This window comes from Lampris incognitus, chromosome 4 (assembly GCF_029633865.1).
Source record: "Lampris incognitus isolate fLamInc1 chromosome 4, fLamInc1.hap2, whole genome shotgun sequence".
NCBI lineage: Eukaryota > Metazoa > Chordata > Actinopteri > Lampriformes > Lampridae > Lampris > Lampris incognitus.
The window spans coordinates 74,752,116-74,778,613 of NC_079214.1; the positions used below are offsets into that span (position 1 = coordinate 74,752,116).

At 47.2% G+C, this 26,498-nt stretch overlaps 1 protein-coding gene across 1 annotated transcript in view; it reads left to right on the top strand.

Annotated features, from left to right (window-relative positions):
* The window catches only part of c4h16orf87 (chromosome 4 C16orf87 homolog), a 42,001-nt gene that overhangs the window by 927 nt on the left and 14,576 nt on the right, over positions 1-26,498 (top strand). The window contains exons 2-3 of the mRNA XM_056278937.1: positions 5,032-5,131; positions 22,900-23,079. Coding sequence (XP_056134912.1) covers positions 5,032-5,131; positions 22,900-23,079 — 280 coding nt within the window. The remainder of the gene's footprint in view (positions 1-5,031; positions 5,132-22,899; positions 23,080-26,498) is intronic.

Here is a 26,498-nt window from a genome sequence, read left to right on the forward strand (position 1 = left end):
ATGGACTCCTACCCACTAGAATGATTTGGATTTTCGACCACTTTTTGCCAAATATTTTTTATTATTATTTTTATTTATTTATTTAAAAACATTTTTTTTAACTTATATTGACAGCTAGTAGCTACCTGGGTCCGTGTAAATTGTGGCAGATCACGTCTAAAATGCCTCAGTCGGGGTCACGCATAAATACCCAGATGGTTTACCAAGACAAGCAGGACCGTTTTCACAAGACACCCAGGAACATGTCCAACGTTGATCATTAAATCCTGCAGAACACACGAACCCGGTGTGGGCGGAGGAAAGTCAGAGTTTAGCAGATTTCAAAGTAAGAGCTCTAGCATAAACTTTATAACCCTTTACCATATCAAATAAAATATGTCTGTTTTAATTCTATGTTTATCTCACACAACAACAAAGTTGTTAAAACGAACAATCTGTTGCAAATTTAAGTTTTCCTTTTAAGTATTTCTGTGAACAACCCACTTGGCTGTGTTTATAACGCAATGCTGTGACTGCAAACTTTCCCCATCCTCTGTGAATAGTATACATGGACGCTGCAACTCTAGTTCAGTGACTCTAGTTCAGCTACCATCCTGTCGGTTTCACTCCAACCCTAATTTAACACACCTGATTCTACTGATTACCTACTTACCAAGGCCTTGATTAATTGTATCAGATGTGTTAAATTAGGGATGGAGTGAAAACCAGCAGGATAGTAGCTCTCACTGGTTTTGGTCGTTATGCCACTGTAATAAGGGTGCGGATACCTGCAGTCAGTTGAGACTGAAGAAGTCACTTAGATGAGTGATGAAACGTTTCTCCCAATAAATGGTGTCCACATGAACTGATTAAAGTTTCTGTGACTTGCTTTTTTAATGTTCATTGAACACTGTTAATTTATAGTTATCAAAAGAGTTCTCAAATGCCAAACCGTATGGCCACCACATGCAGAAATGTACGAGCATCAACTGCCACCTCAACAAGAAGTTAGCAAATCTCCTATGCAGTTGGTCCAAGTGTCAGCAAACATTGTACACAAGATCAATATGGACGCTGAGGTCATGCACAGTTAATGGAGTATTGGAGCCTCATGGTGGCGTTATAATAGAAAAAAACCTTCAAATGACCCCTGCTCCTAAATTCTTTGTCTTTCTTAAACCAGCTTTGATTTTTGCCACTACAGTTAACTGATTTTTAGAAGCATTTTGAATACACTGTAAATTCTAAAAGTAAAGTTTACTTAAAACATTTTTTAGGAAACTGATTACCTTGGGAAAAGTAAGTAAATGAACTTAATTGGGTCAAGTTATGTGAAATGATTTTATGTGAAATGATTTCACATAACTTGACACAATTAAATTAATTTACTTACTTTTCCCAAGGTATTCCGTTTCCTATTTTTTAAGTAAACTTAACTTGTTAGAATTTACAGTGTAGGCCACACAAAACATTCACTAGAGGTCAAGGCTGTCTATGACCTGTTCCACTTGGCACCTGCTTTTTGCTGCTTGCAGCTATAATTATAATCCAGCCATCCATTATCCAAACTGCTTATCCTGCTCTCAGAGTCTCGGGATGCTGGAGCCTATCCCAGCAGTCACTGGGAGGCAGGTGTGGAGACACCCTGGACAAGCTGCAAGACCATCACAGGATCTGATATGTATTTTATCTGATATTTATGAAACCAAATTTAAGCATCTTGTGGAAGTGATCAGTTGTAGGCCGAACTTTAGAGCTACCAATAGGTGAAATATGAATTGGAATTAGACACCTTGTTGACAATTTTGACGACCAACGCTTTGGACGATATGTGGTCACATTTTTGATTACATTAGATGTTTGGTTCTATAGATTATTAGGTACTTAGTTGCACATTTCACCACCACCAGTGGTAGCAATGATTATTATATTATTGTGATTCCCACATTTAGGAGAGGAGAGCTTGGGAGCAATATAGCAGGGTAGGGACACGGTCTCAATGTTATAGACCAAGCTGTTAGTCTGATAATCTAAAGAAATTCCCTGACTAAACATATTAACTAAACTAGTTGATGCCACATCCACACTAGATTTAAACCTAGCAGGCTCTCTAATCACCTGCAACCCGCTAAATGATAAATTCCTAAGTTTTGTCTAGCAATATAGATATAATAATAATAATAATAATAATAACAACAATAATAATAATAATTATTTTTATTATTTTATTATGTCTCGTGTCATGGGTGTGTGATCGGGGCTTGTCCATCCCCATCCCCTGATTGGTGTTTCAGTTCATCTGTGCCCGTGTGCCTGAGTGACCCTGATTGCCCGGTTTCACTCAATTGTTTCCTTCTCTGATTGGCTGTGCAGTTCCTGCGCACCTGCACCCAATCTCCTTCCCCTTTCTCCAATTGGCTGTCCAGTTCCTGCCCTGTCCTGCGCACCTGCACCCAATCTCCTTTCCCCTTTCTCCGATTGGCTGTACGGTTTCTGCCCTGTCCTGTGCCCAATCACCCTGACTGGCTCCCCTGGGTATATGTGCCCCGTGGTTTCTCGGGCTCTTTGTCGGTTCGTCTCACATTCCCAGAGACCCTAGCCGCTTTTCCACCAGTGGAACTATCCGAACCTTTAGGGGGCCGGCAGCTTTGCTCGTGTTTCCACTAGAGGAACTGTCCCTGACCGGAACTCTTACTAGGACTTTTATGGGAACGTCTGTAGTCCCTGCTCTGGTGTAAGTACTTCTGAGCGGTCCTGAAAACCTGCTGGGCGGGGCTCGACGCTGATTGATTGAACGTCGGAAGCAACCAGACTAATACTTCGGTGTTTAACAAGCGCCATTTTTATAAGCCAGCAAACCAACCTGTGTGGTAGCAAGCACAACACTAGAGAATTTCAATCAAACGAAATGGAGAAATCAGCCGAAAAATGGACAGATGAGGAGGTGCAGGCTTTGTTGGCTTACTACGCCACCGACGAGGTTCAGCGGGGGTCTCATGAGCCCGGTGGTTCCTACATCGCTATGGAAACACGACACTCAAGGGGGCCGACTACGGGGTAGTTCCACTTGTAGTTCGCGCCAGCCTGGGAGTTCGTGTAGTTCTTCCTATAGAAAATCGCCTACTCACAGAGACTCTTGGTTGCCAGATCACCACGTCATTTTGTGAACTTTCTCGCTGTCTGTACCTGCCGTATGTTCCTGCTGTTTGTAAGTGTTTGTGTTATTAAAGCTTTGTTAAGCCCAGCCTATCCTTGCTGTCTGTATTTGGGTCCTCTCCTGCTCTTGTCATGACAGAATGAACCGACCAAATATGGACCCAGCAGATCTGCTCAGCCTGCCATATATGTGTGAGGATTTTGTTGTGTCAAGGGACACTTTCCTCAATGAAGAGCCAGGCTTCTTTTAGCTTCTCACCGTACTGTGGAAGCAGGACCCTGACTTAGCCCAAGATGTGGCTTTCTTCAGGTGGAAATTCCAGCAGAATCCGGTTCCTCCTAAGCCCAGCACCCCCAGGTCTCAGCTGACCAGCGCCCCCAAGTCTCAGCTGCCCAACACCCCCGAGTCTCAGCTGCCCAGCGTCCTCAAGTCTCAGCTGCCCAGAGCCCAAGCTGCCCAGCACCCCCGAGCCTAAGCTGCCCAGTGCCCCCGAGTCTAAGCTGCCCAGCACTCCCGAGTCTCATCCGCCCAGTGCCTTCCCGTTCCAGAATGGGCAGTCTGTTTCCGAGCCGTCGGCCGTCTTTGTCGATGTGCGGTCTGTTCCTGAGCTGTCGGCCACCCCGGCCGGTATGTGGCCTGTTTCTGAGCCGTCGGCTGTCTTTGCCAACGTGCGGTGTGTTCCTGGGCCGTCAGCCACCCCGACCGACGTGTCATCCGTTCCTTAGCCTTAGCTCATGGTCCATTCATTTGGGACATCTGGAATCTGTCCCTTGGGGGTGGGGGGGTCCTGTCATGGGTGTGTGATCTGGGTCATTGGGGCTCGCTCATCCCCATCCCCAGATTGGTGTTTCAGTTCACCTGTGCCCATGTGCCTGAGTCACCCTGATTGCCCGGCTTCACTCACTTGTTCCCTTTTCCGACTGGCTGTCTGTTTCCTGCGCACCTGCGCCCAATCTCCCTGATTTGGCCCCCTGGGTCTATATGCCTCGTGGTTTCTTGGGCTCTTTGTCGGTTCGTCTCACACATTCACAGAGACTCTTGGTCGCCAGATCGCCACGTCATTTTGTCAGCTTTCCCGCTGTCTGAACCTACCATCTTTTCCTGCTGTTTGTAAGTGTTTGTGTTATTAAAGCTTTGTTCAAGCCCAGCTTGTCCTTGCTGTCTGCATTTGGGTCCTCTCCTGCTCTTGCCGTGACATCTTGTTGCCCAAAAATACTATTTGTAAGAGCTAAAATATGCTGTAGAACAAGGAATCATATGTGTGTTTTCTGGCAAAAATAAAGGAAATGTACATCCCTATAAAACACAAAGAAATTATAACTTTTTTTTTGGTTAGTCAGGTTACTGTTTAAGTTCAAATGTAACGTATTAGTTGTAAACTTGAAGTTAAGTTGAAAACTCTGGGGAGTATTTTTCCTGGATTGTTGCAGTTGCATTGGAGGCAGGAATATCCAGAGAGCACTTACTTTGAAAACAATTTACTTATGACCTTACCTTTCTCTGGCCACCTTGGGTTTTTATGTTTTGAACCAATTTTATGATCAGACTTGGAGATGGAAATATTCATGACGGTCTGTTGATTTTTTCATATGCCAATTGCCCTGCTTGTCCTGGTGAACAGTTTGGGGGGTTATTGTGACGGCCATTGCAAGACTTGACACAGGATTTAATCTGCCACTTTATACACTGACCTTGCCTTTCATTTGAGAGAATCTTACTCAATACTGAAATATCTTACAACGCTGAAATATTATGATGGCAAACAATGTAGTTTTAAAGTGTATTCTATATTCTTTCATAGGTTTGCATCAAATGGTTCTTTGTCTATTATGGTTTATGTACTGTCACTCATGTGTATGATTTCCTCACCCTGTTTTTTAAAATATTTTCTTTAGATTCCAGTTGCTTGCAAGTCTTGCCCTTGTGGCTTTGTGTTCATTAGCAGAAAGCTTCTCAATGCCAAGTTGAATGAGAGGACTTCTCCAGCTACAGCAGGTACAAACACACAGCCGAAAATGCATTTTGTCAGAATAGGTATTTCTAACTAGCATTTAAAGGACCTTCCCAGTAGCTAGTTTAAGTTGAGCACCACCTCTATAGATTTTTAAATACTGCCTCATTTGTGTATGTCAGAGGGTATGTTCGCTTATGTTCACTGCACATCTACGGTGAACATACGTGAATCTAAGCTTCATTTGCAAAGGAATGTAAACTTTTATTCATTCAGGCAAAAAACAAATTTCAATTGCACAGTCCAGGGTAACACTTTACAATAAGAGTATATTCATTAAAATTAGTTAATGATTTTTATGCATGCTCAATAATCCAGGTAAGAAAATCGCAAAAAGTTGAATTAGTTCATCTGGACACAACGTTATTGAGAGAGAAACGTTTCATCACTCATCTAAGTGACCTCTTCAGTCTCAACTGACTGCAGGTGTCCCCACCCTGATAAACAATACAGTGGCATAACGACCGAAAACAACGATCGTTTTCTTATGCAGATTGCCGTGACCATTAATTAGAGTTACAATGGCCATGTTTACTATTCACAGAGGATTTGGGAATAGTCGCAATCACAGCATTGTAAGATGGCGACAGATGTACTCTTAGCAACCCCTTCCCCAACACAATACGGACAGTTGAAAGCCAAGCAGAAAATAAGTTCGACCCATCGCTGCACGCCAGGGACATCGGCAGACAATGGAACGGCGCCCTCAATGGCAGACAGAGGGACAGACACGCCGAGGCAAATCCCGCTAGTGGAACTGATCACAGCCACAGAATCAGTGATCCATAAAAAGCGACATTACGGACCCGGAAGTGGAGCAACTGCAGACGAAAGTGTCATCCTGCCCCAGCAATGCGTAGGCGCCGCCATCCAACATCAGTAGAGATAAGAGGAATGCTCTCACGACTCTCAGTAAGGACAATAACATCATCCTTCTGGCAGACAAAGGCAGATGCACTGTTGTATTAAGCCCAACAGACTATCATGAAAGTTATGATATTACTTATTGACGTGAATACTTATGAGCCCCTGAAATGAGATCCAGGCAGTGGTTACAAGAAAAGGTGATAGATTGTCTGAAGCTGTTAGAACAGGACAGTTTTATGGACAAAATTTAGTACCACAGACTATACCCAGGGGACACTACACCTAGTCTGTATGGTTTACCTAAGATACATAAACAGGATGTTGTTACACCAACCACCTGCATGTCTTCTCTCACCACATCCATAAACCTCCTCATTGGCCTTCCTCTTTTCCTCTTTCCTAGCAGCTCCATATTCAGTATCCTTCTCCCAATATACACAGCATCTCTCCTCTACACATGTCCAAGACATCTCAATCTTGCCTCTCTTGCTATTCTTAACCTGTTGGTAGGCAGTAATGAACATCACATTCTATGGATTTTGTGGATAAGGTAAGGGACATCATTATGGAGAGGGATGAAACAATGGTCTCTTATGATGTTAAGTCTCTCATCACGTGCATTCCTGTTGTTGAAGTAGTGGAGGTAGTCCGCATGAAATTACAAAACAACCCACCCTTAGCAATACACCACCCTGAACACTGACCAAGTGTGTCTGCTCCTGAAGCTGTCTTCAGTCCATGTACTTCACATGCAGGAGGCAGTACTATATGCAGAATCATGGGTGTTTTATGGGTTCCCCAGTCTTACCTATAGTGGTCAACTTGTATATAGTATGGTGGAGAGATCGGAATGCATCAACACGTTTGCGTCAGTGTTTGGCACGATGCCTCTGAAAGTAGTGGAGCACACCGCGCTGACCCGGTGCTCTACAAGGACGACTTCTCGGGGAAGTCGTCCTCAGGAGAATTTTCAACAAACACCGCATCCCGGTATACTTCAAACTCAGCAACACACTCCGACAAAGACTGGTTCATCCCAAAGACCGTGTACCACACACCCAAAAAAAGCAATCTGGTGTATGCTGTACAATGCAATGAGGATTGCACTGACCTATACATAGGAGAAACCAAACAACCACTACACAAACGGATGGCCCAACACAGAAGGCCAAACTCCTCAAGACAAGACTCAGCAGTCTATCTACACCTAAAGGAGAAGACACACTCCTTCGAGGACAGCAGTGTACACATTTTGGACAGAGAAGATAGAATGGTTTGAAAGAGGGGTGAAGGAAGCCATCTATGCGAAACTGGAAAAGCCATCCCTCAACAGAGGAGGAGGTCTGCGACACCACCTATCTCCCACTTGCAATGCCGTCCTTTCATCTCTACCCAGGAGACTCAAGAAGCCTAGCCTCCAAGAACAACAGTCGCTCACTAACGGCTCCAACGACTCTCATGACCACTGAATAATGAAGTCGAAACAAACACCCCCAACGACCGTCGCTGCTAATCAAATGCAAATCCATAGCTCCGATGGCGACGGGCGCGGTTGGACATCAGAGCACAGGAGAGCCACGCATATCAATAGCTCCGATAACGACGGGCGCGGCCAAACATCGGTACACAAAAGAGCCATGGACATCTATAGCTCTGACAACGACTCCAAAGAGGATGAATTCTGAGTCTCATCACCAGCCAGTCAGACTAGCTTGGTCTAGTCAGAAAGGCACGAACTGAGGAAGCCTCTTGGATGAGAGGCGAAACGTCTTCACGGATATATACCAAGTCCAGTTGCACTTGATTCAACTCCATTGGATAACCATGACCTGGATGAATGAGAACACTCACCGACATCTTCCCCGAGAAGCTCAAGAGCTTCCCCAACAGCGGCAGTCCATGACCGGCCCGAAACAGATCTGCCCCCCCCCCTTGCCACATCTAAATGAACCGCCCGCCCCTCATCTTCACTTGGTTATCTTTTCATAATTTAGCAACAACCCCCCAACCCACCCCCCCACACACACACTTGGGTTCAACAGATGAGGTGATAAATGATCAGTGATTTTAAAGTTTAACCGTGATCTAGATAAACGGAGTATAAATTAGCGTTGTCTCGATGGAGCAGTTCGAGAAGATGGAGCTTCAGAGGGAAGGATGTCTGTGTGTGTCAGGACTGACCAAAACGGGGGGAAATTCATAGTTACTGAAGGCAGTTGCTGTCAGCGGCGGTCCTACTTCTTTACAATTCCGTAGTATCAGGCAGTGTGATTTGATTAAAGCGAGTACGTGGCGTACGTCCACTCGTTTGGTTTAACAATGGGCACCAACACAAACCACCTGGAAACATTCAGAGGCTTCCACATTCTTTATTGTTACATGAATTGGACTGATATCCCTGCCGTTTGGCAGGCGGAGAGAGCGATCGGAGCGTTGTGGTTTGGGAGCTGGACGCCCTGCGGGGCTTGGGAATCATAAGTGACAGCAGTGCTGCTTTACCACAGTTTAAGAGCTGACCGGGCGACGAGTCGCTTACCTGGACGTACTGCGTGTTATAGAACATTAGCATTTGTTGAAACAGCCATCGTCATTTATAAAGTCCCAAGTGGGATTGTTTTTTCTATCTTAATTTTTATTTGCCTCTTGGAATGGAAAAGATGAACTCGCTAAAGTTGAACTGTTCTTTTCCTGTACACGTGCTGCTGCAACAGGAAAACGAGTCAGTCTGTGCCATAAATTACACAAGTGACTTGTGACAGTAGCACGTGATACTTCATCAGTATGGTAGGATGTAAAGTAACCCACTGCTAAGAGATGCTACATACACACACATCCATCTGTCTCGTTTGTGTTAGTACACATTTTCTGACAGGCGGTGCCAGCTGAGCTAATGAAACGTGTAATTGTACTTCGTCGGACACCGGGTGGACCTTTTCATTCGGAGCTGTTACGCCCCGTAGTGGCCAGAGGACCAAGGCGCAACATTTACCACAAGAGAACAAACCAAATGTGGGTGCAGCCTCACAAAACCACAACTTAAGCAAGATGAACCACAACGTGAGCAGAAAGAACCACAACTTAAGAAATATTTATTTAATACAAAAAAACAGCAACATGGGGACATAGGGCGCTAATCAGTGGCACCAAATAAACTATAAACTGAAAAGAAAACCCCTCCCCCCTTAACAGGCGTCAAGCGCCCCTAAATACATAGGTTGGTGCCCACCGCTAAACCAATGAAGAATAACAAACAAACTACGTGTAAAGTAAATGTAGACCCCAGGGTGTCTAAACTTACCAACTTACCCAAATGTCCCCTATGACATTAAACAAGAAAAGAAACAAAGAAAAACTAACCAACAAACAAACATAGGTTGATCAGAGGTAAACTAACTCAGTCTTAATCAAAAACAAGACAAACACAAAACCCAACCAACCGCTCGCCTCCTGATACTGCCACTACCCAGGAGAACGAGGGGGAACAATGGAAAAGCTAGGACTATATATAGGAGGAGGAGCAGGGCGTGGCTAATTAGTGATACGGAGCAGGTGTGTTGATAGACAGTGGATCCAAGCTGCAGCTTCAGTAAGAAAGGGAATTATGGGGACACTAGGGGGAGACAAAACCACAACACACCAGGACAGAGCGACACATCCATACAACATGCAGGCCTGCATACATTAAACACAAAAACAATACGGGACGTAACAGAGGCATTTCAAAAGGCACTCGGACACTACAGGCTGTTTATTGAAAATGAGTGCCGAGCTGTTCGGCTTTATTTAATAATTTGTGCATATGAGTTGCACAACAGTGTGGGTTTTTTTTTAATCGGTGTATGAGTTGCACAACAGTGTGGGTGTAGAGCCGAAGGAACGGAGAAGACCGTAGGTTCACACTTTAGCCGTGTAGGCAACTTTCTTTAATCCACGGTAAATCAGAGAGACAACCAAACCACAGCTCGACTGAGCGGAGGTGGCAAGAATAACCAGAAAACTGGCTGGACAACCATAACTTAACCCTGCGTTAACCTGCCAGGGCAACCATGACTTAACCCTTAGTTCCTGGGTTGAATTCTGTCCCCAATACGTGTCCACCACATGAGCCCCCCCAGAATTCGCCCTAGTAATCGACGTCAGGCAGGTGCGGGGGGACGACAGGCCGTCCGCGGCGGCTCCGGATAACAGGGGCCGGAGTGTCTCTGGGAGGCATTGACGCGGGCCTGTGGAGGTCGGCCTGAGGAGCAGAAGAGGCAGCTCAGGCCTCCACGGGGGGAGGAGGCGGAGCCGGGGGACGACCGCGACGAGGAGGTTGGGCTAACTCCAACGGCTGCGTCAAGTCCAGGTGTGCGGGTTTAACTCGGTCCACTGACACATGCTCGGCCGTGCCCCCAAAATCCACCACCAGGTGCTTAGTTCCCCGTTCCAGGACGCGGAAGGGGCCGTCATAAGGGGGTTGCAGAGGGGGGCGGTGTGCGTCGTGACGGATGAACACGTAGTCCGCTGACTGCAGACCTGGGGGCACCTGGGACACCGGAGCGCTGTGTTGGGCGGTAGGGACGGGTGTGAAAGCTCTGACCCCGTCCAGCAAGGAGGCTCGTTGGTCCACAGCTGACCAGGGACGCGTTGCATTGGGCATGAAATCGCCTGGGACTCGCAGCGGCGTGCCGTACACCAGCTCCGCAGAGGAGGCTTGTAGGTCTTCCTTCGGGGCGGTCCGCAGGCCCAGCATGACCCATGGGAGCTTGTCGACCCAGTTGCAGTCCTTGAGAGTAGCCCGAAGCGCAGCCTTCATGGACCGGTGGAAGCGCTCACATAGGCCATTCGCCTGAGGGTGGTAGGCGGTAGTGCGATGAAGCTTGACGCCCAGAGCCTCACCCACAGCATTCCATAGCTCTGAGGTAAACTGTGGCCCGCGGTCAGATGAAAGGTCGGAAGGCGTACCGAAACGTGAGACCCACGACCCAATAAAAGCCCGGGCCACATCAGCAGACGTCGTGGATGCCAGGGGAACAGCTTCAGGCCAGCACGTAGTCCTGTCCACCACAGTGAAGAGGTAGGTGAACCCATGGGAGGGGGGTAGGGGACCAACCAGGTTGACGTGGACATGGTCAAATCGTCTCTCCGGCACTGCGAAGCGTTCCAGGGGCGCCTTAATGTGGCGGTGTATCTTAGCCCGCTGACAGGCAACACACGAGTCGGCCCACGCTTTCACGTCTCTCTTAAGTCCCTCCCACACAAACTTAGCAGAGGTCAGGCGCACGGATGGCTTACCGCCTGGATGAGAGAGGCCGTGCACAGCTTCAAATACGGGGCGTCTCCAGCTGTGCGGGACGATGGGCCTGGGCTGTCCTGTGGAGACGTCACACAGGAGGGTGACACCTGTGTCGCTGAAAGGAACATCCTGCAGGCGGAGCCCCATGTCGGAGGCCCGGAGACGGAGGATGCTCGGGTCCGTGGCCTGGTCAGCAGCCATCTGTGCATAGTCAAGGCCTAGGTGGACCGCTCCAATCACTGCCCTAGAGAGGCAGTCAGCTACCTGGTTAGACTTACCAGCGACGTGCTGGATGTCGGTAGTGAATTCCGAAATGTAGGAGAGTTGTCGCTGCTGGCGAGCGGACCATGGCTCGGCCGTCTTGGACATGGCAAACGTGAGGGGCTTGTGGTCCACGTATGCAGTAAACTCGCGGCCCTCTAGCAGGAAACGGAAATGCCGGACGGCGAGCCAGAGACCGAGGAGTTCCCTGTCAAAAGTACTATACTTGCGCTCTCGGGGTGTAAGCTGGCGACTGAAAAAGGCCAAAGGCTGCCAAGCCCCCCCCACCCACTGTTCGTGAACCGCACCAACAGCATAGTCCGATGCATCCGTGGTTATGGAAATAGGCGCTGTAGGTGAAGGATGCGCTAGCAGGGTAGCCTGGGAGAGCGCAGCTTTAGTCTCGGTGAACGCACGGTCCCGCTCTGCTGTCCAGTCGACCGCCTGGTTGGGGGACATGCCTTTCAGCGCCTCGTACAGTGGCCGGATGATAAAGGCGGCTCGGGGAATGAAGCGGTGGTAGAATGTCACCATCCCGATGAACTCCCTGAGCGCACGAGCTGTTTGGGGGCGCGGAAAGGCCGCCACCGCTTCCACCTTTGAGGGCAGGGGGACTGCCCCGTCCCCAGTGATGCGGTGCCCGAGGAAATCAATGGCTGTCAGCCCGAACCGGCACTTCGCCGGGTTGACGATCAGCCCATGCTGGCTGAGGCGTGTGAAGAGGGCATGAAGATGGGACAGGTGTTCTTCCTCGGAGGCGCTGGCGATGAGTATGTCGTCCAAATAGACGAAGATGAAAGGAAGGCCATGGAGCACTGAATCCATCAGCCGCTGAAAGGACTGGGCCGCGTTTTTGAGTCCAAATGGCATTCGTAGGAATTCAAATAGGCCGAATGGGGTAGTCACCGCTGTCTTGGGGATGTCTGAGGGGTGCAGGGGAACTTGATGATAACCACGGACCAGGTCGACTTTTGAGAAGACGCATTTGCCAGACAGGTTTGCAGAAAAGTCCTGGATATGCGGGACAGGATAGCGGTCGGGCGTGGTGGCGTCATTTAGTCGGCGGTAGTCCCCGCATGGGCGCCAACCTCCATCAGGCTTAACGACGATGTGGAGTGGGGACGCCCACGGGCTGTCAGAGCGGCGGATGATCCCCATGCGTTCCAGGTGCTCGAACTCAGACTTGGCAATGGCGAGTTTGGCGGGGTCGAGACACCTGGCTCTGGCGTAGACCGGGGGCCCTTCGTAGCAATGTAATGCTCCACCCCATGCTTAGCGGTGGGTGCAGAGAAGGTAGGCTGGGTGAGGTCAGGGAACTCAGCGAGGAGGCGGTTGAACTTGTCTGCCTCTGAGAGAGAGTTGGCTAGACCTGCATAGGCCGCTTCCCTCCGCGTACATGCGAAGGAGGAGAAGGTTAAGGCGTCGACCAGACGGCTGTTCTGAATGTCCACTAGCAAACCGTAAGCGCACAAAAAATCAGCTCCGAGGAGGGGAAGCGTTACATTGGCCATGACGAACTCCCACGTGAAACGTTGTCCACCAAAACACAGTTCTACAGACCGCACGCCGTAGGTGTGGATAGGGCTGCCGTCAGCCGTCGCCAACTGGGGGCCCCGCTCCCCGCCCATGATGTCGACGTCAGTAGCAGGGAGCACGCTTCTCTGTGCGCCCGTGTCACAAAGAAATCGCCGACCGGAGATGGTGTCGAGGATGAAGAGTAGCCTGCTCGTATCGCCAACACTCATGGCCACTACTGAGTGTTGGCCCTCTCGTTTCCCGTCGGCCTGTAGTTGCAGGGGGAACGGCACCGTTTAGCTTTCGCACCAAATCGAGCGTGGTACATACAGAGTCCAGAGGGCTTGTAGCGGTCTGATGCTGTGGCGCCACCGTCGGGCCACGCCCGCGATGTCGGCGGGGGGCCAGTGAAGGTAGGAGCCAGCACCCCGGCATGGGAGGAACGTTGTGTAGCGACGAAGAATCGGTCAGCCTCGTTTGCCAGCTCACGGGGATCAGTGATGGTGGAGTTAGCGAGCGCAGTCTGGACGTGGGGCGGCATGTTGCGCAGAAACAGCTCCATAAACAGGAAACATGGCTTTTCTTGACCCAGTAGGTTTAACATCCTGCTCATTAGCTCCGATGGTTTGCCATCTCCCAAGCCCTGAATTGCGAAGAGACGACGTGCTCTCTCCGTTGTTGACAGTTCAAAAGTTTCAAGGAGGAGATGTTTAAGTGCGGCGTATTTACCATCGGCCGGTGGGTTGGTTATGAAACCGCTTATCCTGGAAGCCGTAGCGCCCCCCAGCGCTGCCACTACGTAGTAGTACCTGGTCTCGTCTGCTGTTATGTCTCTGAGCGCGAACTGTGCCTCAGCCTGCGCGAACCATGTAGCCGCGGAAGACTCCCAAAACTCCGGCAGTTTAATTGCAACGGCGTTCGTAGCCATAATGTGTGTGGTTTCAGAAAACTTATCCGAAAACCGACGTCGGGGTCACCAGTGTAGAGCCGAAGGAACGGAGAAGACCGTAGGTTCACACTTTAGCCGTGTAGGCAACTTTCTTTAATCCACGGTAAATCAGAGAGACAACCAAACCACAGCTCGACTGAGCGGAGGTGGCAAGAATAACCAGAAAACTGGCTGGACAACCATAACTTAACCCTGCGTTAACCTGCCAGGGCAACCATGACTTAACCCTTAGTTCCTGGGTTGAATTCTGTCCCCAATACGTGTCCACCACATGGGTTTTTTTTTAATCGGTGTGTTGAGAACACATCAAAAGTGACGAGTCCACGTCAGAAGAACGACGCTACGTACAGTGGGGAGAACAACTATTTGATACACTGCCGATTTTGCAGGTTTTCCTACTTACAAAGCATGTAGAGGTCTGTAATTTTTTATCATAGGTACAGTTCAACTGTGAGAGACGGAATCTAAAACAAAAATCCAGAAAATCACATCGTATGATTTTTGAATAATTAATTTGCATTTTATTGCATGAAATAAGTATTTGATCACCTACCAACCAGTAAGAATTCTGGCTCTCATAGACCTGTTAGTTTTTCTTTAAGAATCCCTCCTGTTCGCCACTCATTACCTGTATTAACTGCACCTGTTTGAACTCATTACCTTTATAAAAGACACCTGTCCACACACTCAATCAATCAGACTCCAACCTCTCCACAATGGCCAAGACCAAAGACCTGTCTAAGGACATCAGGGACAAAATTGTAGACCTGCACAAGGCTGGGATGGGCTACAGGACAATAGGCAAGCAGCTTGGTGCGAAGGCAACAACTGTTGGCACAATTATTAGAAAATGGAAGAAGTTCAAGATTACGGTCAATCTCCCTTGGTCTGGGGCTCCATGCAAGATCTCACCTCGTGGGGCATCAATGATCATGAGAAAGGTGAGGGATCAGCCCAGAACTACACGGCAGGACCTGGTCAATGACCTGAAGAGAGCTGGGACCACAGTCTCAAAGAAAACCATTAGTAACACATGACGCCGTCATGGATTAAAATCCTGTAGCGCATGCAAGGTGCCCCTGCTCAAGCCAGCGCATGTCCAGGCCCGTCTGAAGTTTGCCAATGACCATCTGGATGATCCAGAGGAGGAATGGGAGAAGGTCATGTGGTCTGATGAGACCAAAATAGAGCTTTTTGGTATAAACTTTACTCGCCGTGTTTGGAGGAAGAAGAAGGACGAGTACAACCCCAAGAACATCATCCCAACCGTGAAGCATGGAGGTGGAAACATCATTCTTTGGGGATGCTTTTCTGCAAAGGGGACAGGACGACTGCACCGTATTGAGGGGAGGATGGATGGGGCCATGTATCGCGAGATCTTGGCCAACAACCTCCTTCCCTCAATAAGAGCATTGAAGATGGGTCGTGGCTGGGTCTTCCAGCATGACAACGACCTGAAACACACAGCCAGGGCAACTAAGGAGTGGCTCCGTAAGAAGCATCTCAAGGTCATGGATTGGCCTAGCCAGTCTCCAGACCTGAACCCAATAGAAAATCTTTGGAGGGAGATGAAAGTCCGTGTTGCCCAGCGTCAGCCCCGAAATCTGAAGGATCTGGAGAAGATCTGTATGGAGGAGTGGGCCAAAATCCCTGCTGCAGTGTGTGCAAACTTGGTCAAGAACTACAGGAAATGTCTGATATCTGTAATTGCAAACAAATGTTTCTTTACCAAATATTAAGTTCTGTTTTTCTGATGTATCAAATACTTATGTCATGCAATAAAAAGCAAATTAATTACTTAAAAATCATACAATGTGATTTTCTGGATTTTTGTTTTAGATTCCGTCCCTCACAGTTGAAGTGTACCTATGATAAAAATTACAGACCTCTACATGCTTTGTAAGTGGGAAAACGTGCAAAATCGGCAGTGTATCAAATACTTGTTCTCCCCACTGTATAAGTGAACTGATGTATGTGGACCCAGTAGTCCTTATCCGTGTAAAGCAGGGATGGGCAACATGGTCCGGAGGGGTCTGCTGTGGGTGCAGGTCATTGTTCCAGCCAAGCAGTTACACACCTGATTCTATAGCTCAACCAATAGTCTGCTAAGGACCTTGATTTGTAGACTCGGGTGTGTGGCTCCTTGGTTGGAACGGAGGCCTGCACCCACATCGGACCTTTCTGGACCATGTCGCCTATCCCTGGTGTAAAGTGTTGTCTGCCAGTATCCTCCTCTCATTGTTCTGTTTGTCTGAGCTATGTAGGCCATTACACACAAGCCCTAAAATAACTTTAAGATGTTAATACTGCTTTGTGATATTTTCTTGACAAGTCTTTTACTTTCATAAGCTGTATAGTAAGTGATGAGACTCTTTGGAAATGATAAGGTAAACGACATCAGATCTTCCTTTTCTCACCACCCAGTTAGTGCTGCTTGCACTATCCCACCCTCTGCACCCTCCCTCACCTCTCCACGTCCCACCCTATCCCACCTCGCGCCCCTCTTCCCCGCCGAGGTCCTCAACCTCATCACATCACGCCCCACCACATGCTCCCTTGACCCGGTCCCCTCCCCTCTTCTTCAGTCTATAGCACCTGAACTCCTTCCCTTTCTAAACCATCTCATCAACACCGCCCTCCAGGCAGGATGCTTTCCATCTACCTTCAAGACTGCTAGAGTCACCCCCCTTCTCAAGAAACCATCACTTAACCCCTCTGACGTTAAAAACTACAGACAGATTTCCCTTCTACCTTTTCTATCCAAAACTTTCAGACGTGCTGTCTTCAACCAACTTTCTTTGTACCTCCACCAGAACAACCTCCTGGACCCCAACCAGTCTGGGTTCAGGGTGGGTCACTCGACAGAGACAGCCCTCCTTGCAGTGACAGAATCGCTGCACTCTGCGAGAGCAAACTCTCTCTCCTCTGTCCTGATACTCATGGACCTGTCAGCTGCGTTCGACACAGTGAACCACCAGATCAACCTCTCTACCCTCGAGGGACTGGGTGTCACATGCTCTGCACTCTCAATGTTTGCATCCTACCTGACAGGTCACTCCTACCATTTGACATGGAGAGGTCTGTGTCGGAGCCTCGCAGACTGACTACAGGCATTCTACAGGGTTCGGTTCTGGGTCCTCTCCTTTTTTCTCTGTACACGACATCCCTGGGTCCTGTTATTCACTCGCATGACTTCTCTTACCGTTGTTATGCCGATGACAACCAGATGATCTTGTCCTTTCCTTCCTCTTACACACAAGCAGAGACATGCATTGCTCCGTGCTTGACTGACATCTCAGAGTGGATGGCAACACACCACCTGAAGCTCAATCTGGACAAGACAGAGCTGATGTTCCTCCCGGGGAAAGGTTGCCTGCACCGAGACCTGGCCATCACCATTGACAACACCATGGTGACGCCAACTCGGACTGCGAGGAATCTGGGTGTTATCCTTAACGACCAACTGTAGTTTGCTGCAAACGTTGCATCAGTTGCTCGCTCCTGCAGATTTCTCCTCTATAACATCAGGAGGATTCGCCCATTCTTCACCAAAGAGACAGCACAGGTGCTCATCCAGGCTCTGATCATTACTCGGCTGGACTACGGCAACTCCCTCCTTGCTGGCACCCCGGCGTCGGCCATCAAACCTCTGGGGCTTGTTCAGAAAGCTGCAGCTCGTCTGGTGTTCAACCGCCCTAAATTCTCCCACACAACTCCCCTTCTCATGTCCCTACACTGGCTCCCAGTAGCTGCTCGCATCCAGTTTAAGACTTTTGCTTTTATTTCTATTTATTATCTTATCTTTTACATCTGTTTGTTTCTGTTTTTCTTGTTTCTATTTTCATGTTATCTTGTATCTTATTAGTTTTTAGTTTTTCTCTCTACTAGAGTGTAAGTGTCTGTAGTAGGACCCAATTTCCCCTCGGGGATGAATTAAGTATTCTGATTCTGATTTTTGACTCTCATCATCCACTGGAGCACAAAGTATGAGTCATCAGGACACTGTACCACCGAGCTGACAGTGTCCCCATTAACACAGCGGCTGGGTAAGTGGAGAAATCCCACATTAAACAGGCGCTGGTTAAGTGTGGTTATCCTAACTGGGCTTTTGTCGAAGCCAAGAAGATGCCCAAACAGTTCACCAGCCAATCGAAGAGAGGAGAAGGACAACAACTGCCTAAGCATAAACTAGTGATGAGTCCATATGTGTCGGGAGTGTTAGAACAGTTGAGATGCGTGTTTTCCAAACATTGCATCTCAGTTGCTTTCAAATCCCAAAACATGCTGCGCCAGAAATTGGTCCACTCCAAGGATCAGGTCCCCTTGCACAAACTGAGCAATATAGTGTACAATGTTAAGTGCCGGGATGATTGCTGTGAATTTTACATTGGGGAAATCAAACAGGCCATGTTCAAAGCCTCTATTGCAGATAGGGCAGGCAGGATTTGTGGTCATAAGGTCATTGGTGCCTGTCGAGGTGACAACCTAGGAACCCGTTGGTGGACACTGGCAGTGAGGGAAGCAGTTATGCTGAAAGAGAAGAAGAAGGTAGAAGAAGAAGTTGGATGCTTTTCGGACTTGGGTGGCCCAGGGGTCTTCTGAAGCAGCAGACAAGTACCGGAAGGCCAGAAGGGCTGCGGCTTCAGCAGTCACAGAAGCAAAAACTCGGGTGTGAGAGGAGTTCGGCGAGGCTATGAAGGAGGACTTTCAATTGGCCTCAAGGAAGTTCTGGCAAACCATCCAACGACCCAAGAAGGGGAAGTAGGGCTTGACTCATGATTTGTTCAGCCGGGGAAGGGAACTGCTGACCCAGACTGGGGATGTTGTTAGGTGGTGGAAAGAATGCTTTGAGGAGCTCCTGAAGCCAGCTAACATATTCTCAGTGGAGGAAGTAGAGTCTGAAGACTCGGGGGACTCCCCACCCATATCCATGGCAGAGGTCTCTGAGGTTGTTAAGAAGCTTCTTGGTGGCAAGGCGCTGGTTGTGAATAGATTCGCCCTGAGATGCTGAAGGCTCTCGACATTGTTGTGCTGTCGTGACTTACATGCCTCTTTAGTGTCACGTGGAGGTCAGGGACAGTACCTGTGGAGTGGCAGACTGGGGTGGTGGTTCCCATATTTAAAAAAGGGGGCTAGAGAGTGTGCTCCAATTATCGGGGCATCACACTGCTGAGCCTCCCTGGGAAAGTCTACTCTAGGGTGCTGGAAAGGAGGCTCCAAGCAAATGCTGAACCTCAGATCCAGGAGGAACAATGCGGATTCCATCCTGGCCATGGAACAACGGACCAACTCTTTACCCTTGCGGAAGTGCTGAGGAGAGGCATGGGAGTTTGACCAGCCAGTCTACATATGTTTTGTGGACTTGGAGAAGGCTTACGACCATGTAGCCCAGGGCGCTTGGGGTACCGCGGGAGTATGGGGTACCGGGGTAGTTGCTACAAGCCATCCGGTCCTTGTAGAACCAAACTGAGAGCTGTGTCAGCATTCTTGGCACAAAGTCAAACATGTTTTCGGTGGGTGTTGGACTCTGCCAAGGTGGTCTCTTGTCTCCAATTCTGTTTGTGATATTCATGGACAGCATCTGAAGGCGCAGCCAAGGTGAGGAGTGTGTCCATTTTGGGAACCTCAGAATTGCATCTCTGCTCTTCGCAGATGATGTGGTTTTGTTGTCTTCATTATAACGCGACCTCCATGCGCACTGGGCAGTTTACAGTTGATTGTGAAATGGCTGGGATGAGAGTCAGCACCTCCAAGTCTGAGAGCATGGTTCTCGACCGGAAAATTGTGGATTGCTCCCTCCGGGTTGGGGATGAGTTGTTGCCTCAAGTAAAGTAGTTCAAGTATCTCGGGGTCTTGTTCATGAGTGAGGGTAGGATGGAGCGGGAGATTGACAGGCGGATTGGTGCAGCATCAGCAGTAATACGGACATTGTACCGGACCGTTGTGGTGAAGAGGGAGCTGAGCCGGAAGGCAAAGCTCTCAATTGACCAGTCAATCGTCGTTCCAACCCTCACCTATGGTCATGAGTTTTACCCAAAAGGGTAAGATCGCGGATTCAAGCGGCTGAAATGAGTTTCCTCCATAGGGTGTCTGAGCTCAGCCTTAGGGACAGGGTGAGGAGCTCGGACATCCGGACAGAGCTAGGAGTGGAGCCGCTGCTCCTCCGCGTAGAAAGGAGCCAGTTGAGGTGGTTCGGGCATCTGATTAGGATGGCTCCTGGGCGCCTTCTTTTGGAGGTTTTCCGGGCACAGCCAACTGGGAGGAGACCCAGGGGTAGACCCAGAACTCGCTGGAGGGACTACATGTCCAATCTGGTCTTGGAACGCCTTGGGATCCCCCAGGAGGTGCTGGTGGGCATTGCTGGGAAGAGGGACGTCTGCAGTGCCCTACTCAGCTTGCTGCCACCGCAACCCGACCCCGAAGAAGTGGCTGATGATGAGATGAGATGAATAAAAAGATTTTTCTTCTTCTTCTTTTTATCATTATCAACCACAAAAAAAAGTTCGACACTCATTTTCATGGACATTGGCGAAAATACAGATGAGACACCAATACTTTGGAAATATTGATCTTTATAAATGCCTAACATATAAGTAAAAAAAATGCACCACAAGAACAATGTTGGTGTAGCTAAGGGATTCACTGAAAAAGCCCTTATTTACATGCATAGATTATTATTTATAATACAAGTTCTGCGGTGTGCTTATCAATTTTGCTTTGGTATTAGACACAGTGAGATTTTGGCCGCTCCCAAAATGCTAATCTTAATCTTAACCATTACAAACCTATATCTGAAATTAACAATCGCCAATCTAATACCTAAGGTTATTACTAAGGTTTGTACTTTTTATACCTAAATTCAACCATATCTAACTGCTGTATCTTGGCCAAAATAGCATGTTTTAAGAGCAGGGTCACAATCTCACAGGTCGTAAATTTTGGTTTAGCACAGCTTCTCTTCAAACCAGTAAATCAAAATATTAGTAATTACACATTATTGTTTAATATATAGTATGGCAATCGAAATGGCCACATTGATGATTGAGGGACAAATCCGTTCAAACGGCTTTTATAAGCAACAAGTCTATGAAAATAGCTTGTAAAATCCCTAAATGACTGATAGAAGTGATACAACTGGTTTTGTTCGTTTTTGTTTTTCATCGTCTATTTTTTTAATTAGTTTTACAAAGCATTGTGTGATTTCTTTAAGAGACTGGGACTTCTTTGTCTGAATCAGAAAAAATAAGTCAAATAAGGGTAACCAAACATGTGGGGTCCTTTAGGGGTCAGTTCTTGGATCCCTGCTATTTATTTGTTATATGCTGCCTCTTGCTTTAGTCCATACAGAAGCACAATATCAGCTCCCATACCTTAGCTATGCTGGTGATTCACAGCCATGCATTTCACTGTCACCTGAGTCACATCAATATGCTGATCAATGGCATAGATGACATAAACCACTGGATTTCCCAAAACTTGTCAATCTGAACAAAAATAAAACAGAAGGAAAAAATCATGGGGCATCCAGGTAGCATAGTGGTCTGTTCTGTTGCCTACCAACATGGGGATTGCCAGTTCGAATCCCCTGTTACCTCTAATTTGGTCAGGCGTCCCTACAGACACAATTGGCCGTGTCTGCGGGTGGGAGCCAGATGTGGGTATGTGTCCTGGTCGCTACACTAGCGCCTTCTCTGGTCGGTTGGAGGGGAGGGAGAACTGGAGGGAATAGCGTGATCCTCCCACGCGCTACGTCCCCCTGATGAAACTCCTCACTGTCAGGTGAAAAGAAGAGGCTGATGACTCCACATGTATGGGAGGAGACATGAGGTAGTCTGCAGCCCTGCCTGGATCAGCAGAGGGGGTCGCGCAGCGACTGGGATGGCTTGGAAGAGTGGAGTAATTGGCCAAATACAATTGGGGAGAAAAAAGGGGAAAACATTTTTTTTAAAAAAGGGGAAAAAATCATAGGGACAAAATAAGACAAAGAGAAGTCACTGCATGTTTAGTCTCACTATCGATTAAAACAGTGATGAGGTTAGAAACATTGGAGTAATTCTAGATTGAAATCTGAACTTCTAAAGCCATATTAACTGAATTATACTTTAGATGGTAGAAGGTAATGCCAAGTAAATTTTTTTTTATCACTTTCAGACTCTGAAAAGCTTGTTTCTGCCTTTGTCACTAGATTATTATAATGCCTTTTTATTTGGTCTACCCAATAACACCTTAAATTGGCTCCAGTTATCCAAAATAACTCTGATAAAAACCAAACTCACCAATAAAAACTGAACGCATTAGACGTGTTCTTTAGTCATTGCACTGGCTTCCTGTACAATAAAAGATTGATTTAAAATTGTATCACTTCTCTAAGGCATTACATTTCACTGTTCCCCTCCTCGTTTCCCAAATGCTCATTAATACAAACAGATCAAGCCTCTTAGGGCATCCATTGTTCACTTTTTGGTTGTCCCAAAGATCAAACCAATATCTGGTGCATTAGCTTTCCTACATCATGCTCCCAGATATTGAAACAGTTGATTTGACGTGTACCACAAGTCTTTCCTCTTTCAAGAGTAACCTCAAAACCTTTCTTTTCTCCAGAGCCTTTGATTAAAATGTTTTCATTATTTTTTTGTTTGTTTTATTATTGCTAAAACTGCTTAATTTCCAGCTGTTTTATTTTGTTATTGTTTTACTGGCATTTTATATGAATTTCTATTTTATAATTTTGTGTGGATTTTTAACCTATACTTTTGTGAAACACATTGAGTTGCCTGTGCATGAAAATGTGCCATATGAATGAAGTTTGACTTGACTTATGCATCTAAGTATATTTTGCTTTGTTTTACAGAATGTCTGCAATTGTGCCCCCTTTTATCTCTTAGACAAGCTTGACCTGAAGCGGAGGAGAACAGAAAGGATTCGCCGAGACCGGGTTGACTCTCCCTTGACGAATGACATGGAGAACAGGAGACGATCCCGGTCCAACAGTCAATCAGATCCTATCCGGAGAGGGCGAGGCAGACCTAAAACAGTGGGGCTTAAGAAGCAGGAAGAGGAGAAAGGTAATGGGAAGGCTGTTTCACTTATGTTGTAACTCAGACTGTGCAAATACATCTGTTGATTCTTCTGGACACATCCTCAGGGATGTTTCTCAAACCATCGGGTGTTTCGGGTCTTCCAATTGTATACACCCTCCTACATGTGATTGAGCTTAGGTTGATGAGACACCAGCTTGTTTCCAGATGGCTAGCTAGCTACTTTGGCCCCCATGGCTCTCCTCTCTTGAGCCACAGCCATCTTGAGGCTCTTTCTGCCACTTTGGGCATCCAACATAGACACAGTCATCAAAAAGGCCCAGCAGATGATATACTTTCTCTGCCAGTTCAAGAAATTCTACCTGCCTCAGGAACTGCTGATTCAGTTCAACACTGTGAACATTCTGTCCTCTGCACATCCATCACTGTTTGTTTGGTTCGGCCACCAAACAGGACAGGGACAGACTGCAACAGACAGTTAGCACTGCGGAGAAAATCATTGGTGCCAACATGCCCTCCATTCAGGACTCTAGACTCAGGAAACAAGCAGCAGACCCAACAAAACCTGTTCCAACTCCTCCTCTCTGTCAGGCACTACAGAGCACTGTAACCCACAACAACCAGATATAAAAACAGTTTCTTTCTGCAGGCTGTCATTCAAGTGAACGATTAACACTGTCAATAAATCCAACCATTTTGTATATACTATACTGTACTGTGCATTGTACATATACTGGTACACTCTGTAATGTCCATCTACCTCATGCATGTATGTAAATAACCTGCTACCATCTATTTCAGCATCTCTGATATATTCTCTGCACCACTGCACTTTATCACCTCTTATTTCGCCTGTATAAGTCAATCCTTGTAGATATACCTGAAGATTGTTGTGTTGTTATTCTATGTTAATTACACAGAGAGCCACAAAATCCGAGTCAAATTCCATGTAGTGCAAACCTACATGGCCAATAAACATGATTCTGATTCTGATTTGATGGTGTTCCAGGTGGCTCTTTTCTTCCTCCCCCCCTCGATGCCCAAAGTACTGAAGCCTCTGGACAGGGATCGGGTTGCAAAGCCCCTGAATCTGACCTCTATTGAGAGAGACCTTGCTTTCGAACTGGCTTGCTGACAGTCAGTGACCAGTCCCTTGTACTTGGCAAGCTTGTTTTCAAAGGCTCATCCCAAGCGGTCTTCCCTGGGGACCATTAGTTCCAGTAAGACTGTAGGAGAACAATGTCTGGTCTCAAGGTGGTGGTCATCATGTGGTTGGGAACTTCAGTTGCCGCTTGACTTCCTCTAACAGATGCCAGTCCCTCGCAGAGGTCAGGATAACCTGATTGTGCCTCCATCGGTATTATCCATCCCCCAGTGCCTTTGAACAGCAGCTCAGGATGTGTTCCAGGGCTACACGTTTGGAGCACAGTGGACATGCTGTTGTGTACACCTTGCCCCACCTGTGGAGGCTTGATGGATTGGGAAGCACATCATACACTGCCTGGGTGAGGAATTTTATCCGGTGTTGGTCAGCTTTATACAGCTCAGCCCATGTCACCTTCGTCTTGAATGTGTTCTCCCATCTCGTGCAGAAACCTTGTTGACTCAATCCCACCATCCTGCAGGATCTCTCCTCCTTGACTGCTGCTCTAACTTCCTCTTGGACTAGGCAACGCTTTTCCTTCGCTTTGATGGTGTTGATCTGGGGAGTTGAAAAGGATCCCAATCCAGCTCTGTCTAGAGCCACCACTCCCACCGTCCTGTTGTGATGCAGCCTCAATTCTGCTTGAGTCGTCCGGTGGTGTGATGAGTGGGTAGGAGGAAGAGTTTAGAGCCCCCTGCCAATTGTTCAATAACTCAATAAATCAACAGTTCTTTTGTATCGACATTGCGTATTTTTTTCAGTTGGAAACAAATATTATTCTGGTAGTATATTGTTTTGCTACTACGTCTTTTTGAGTACTACATTATAACTATGCACTATGCCAACTACACATGTTAAGGGCGCTAACACGATGGCTAACACCGACCAAGTTATATCCACCACCTCTGACAAATACTGTTGTCAGTGCTGTTGAATCACTTCAAGCTGATATGTTAACTTCACGGAAAGAGGACAGATGTGCTTCTGTGGATGCTACTAGACACTTTGGCAACATCACGGAGGTCCAAAATTGCATCAGTACGGACCGAACTGCATGGCAACTTAACATCAGTCAGATCCGATGCTAGGGGTCTATCTAGCCACGTGACAGAATTGAAAAAGGGGCCAAATCACTGGTCAGATGAGGCTACATTCATGGACCGCAAGTTACAAGGTCTCACTTTCCGATCCGATAAGTGTGAGGATTTAGAGGGGAGGTCATGCAGGAACAATTTGAGAATTATTGGGTACATGTAGGCATGGAGGGACTATGTCCAACTGACTTAATTCTGGCCTGCTCAAAGATGTTTTGCAAAAAGAAGAAAGACCTGGAAGAAAGATCTAGAGGGAGGCCACATCCCTTCATTGTTTGTGTACACTATTTTAGTGTCAAGGAGGACATTATGCAACGCGTAAGACAAGCGGGTCCACTTCTCTACAATGTCAAATCAAATCAAATCAATTTTATTTGTATAGCCCAATCTCACAAATTACAAATTTGCCTCAGTGGGCTTAACAGCAACACAACATCCTGTCCTTAGACCCTCTCATCGGATAAGGAACAACTCCCTAAAAAAAAAAAACCCCTTTAACAGGGAGAAAAAAATAGGAAGAAACCTCAGGGAGAGCAACAGAGGAGGGATCTCTCTTCCAAGACGGACAGCGTGCAATGGATATTGTGTTCACGCAATTTACATAATACAACATTGAAAGAGGATAACAGAATTATAATGGACATAAAATTTATGAAGAACATGATGCACAGGATGCCATGCAGTGTCCATATGCCAACGGAACAGTCCAAGACCCAAGCCACGCAACTAGCATCATCATGTAAATAAAGAAAAACTTAGGAAGGGCAGGCAGCATCCAAATGGCGACCACCATCACCACGGAGACCTGGGAGGAGAACCGACTGCACATGCACGCAAGAGAGACTCACATGACACCATTCACACACAGAAAAAGAGAAAGGAAAAGACATCATTCAGAGAGAGAGAAAAGACATGTTAGAGAAGAGAACAGTTTGCAATAGTTATTAGCCATAATCAATTAAGTCATCAATTAGTCATAATCTATACTCCGTAATCTATACTCAATAATCTCGTCGGCAGAAACAGTGGTTGGTAAATTCATTGAGACAGAAAACCAACCCACCATCCAGTACAGGTTGTGAAGCACTCAACTTAAAGGCAACTAATTGTAAGCTAAGGCAAAAAGATGAGTTTTAAGTCTGGATTTAAAGGACTCAACAGACTCTGATAGTCTGATGGCAGCAGGCAGGTTATTCCACAACAATGGA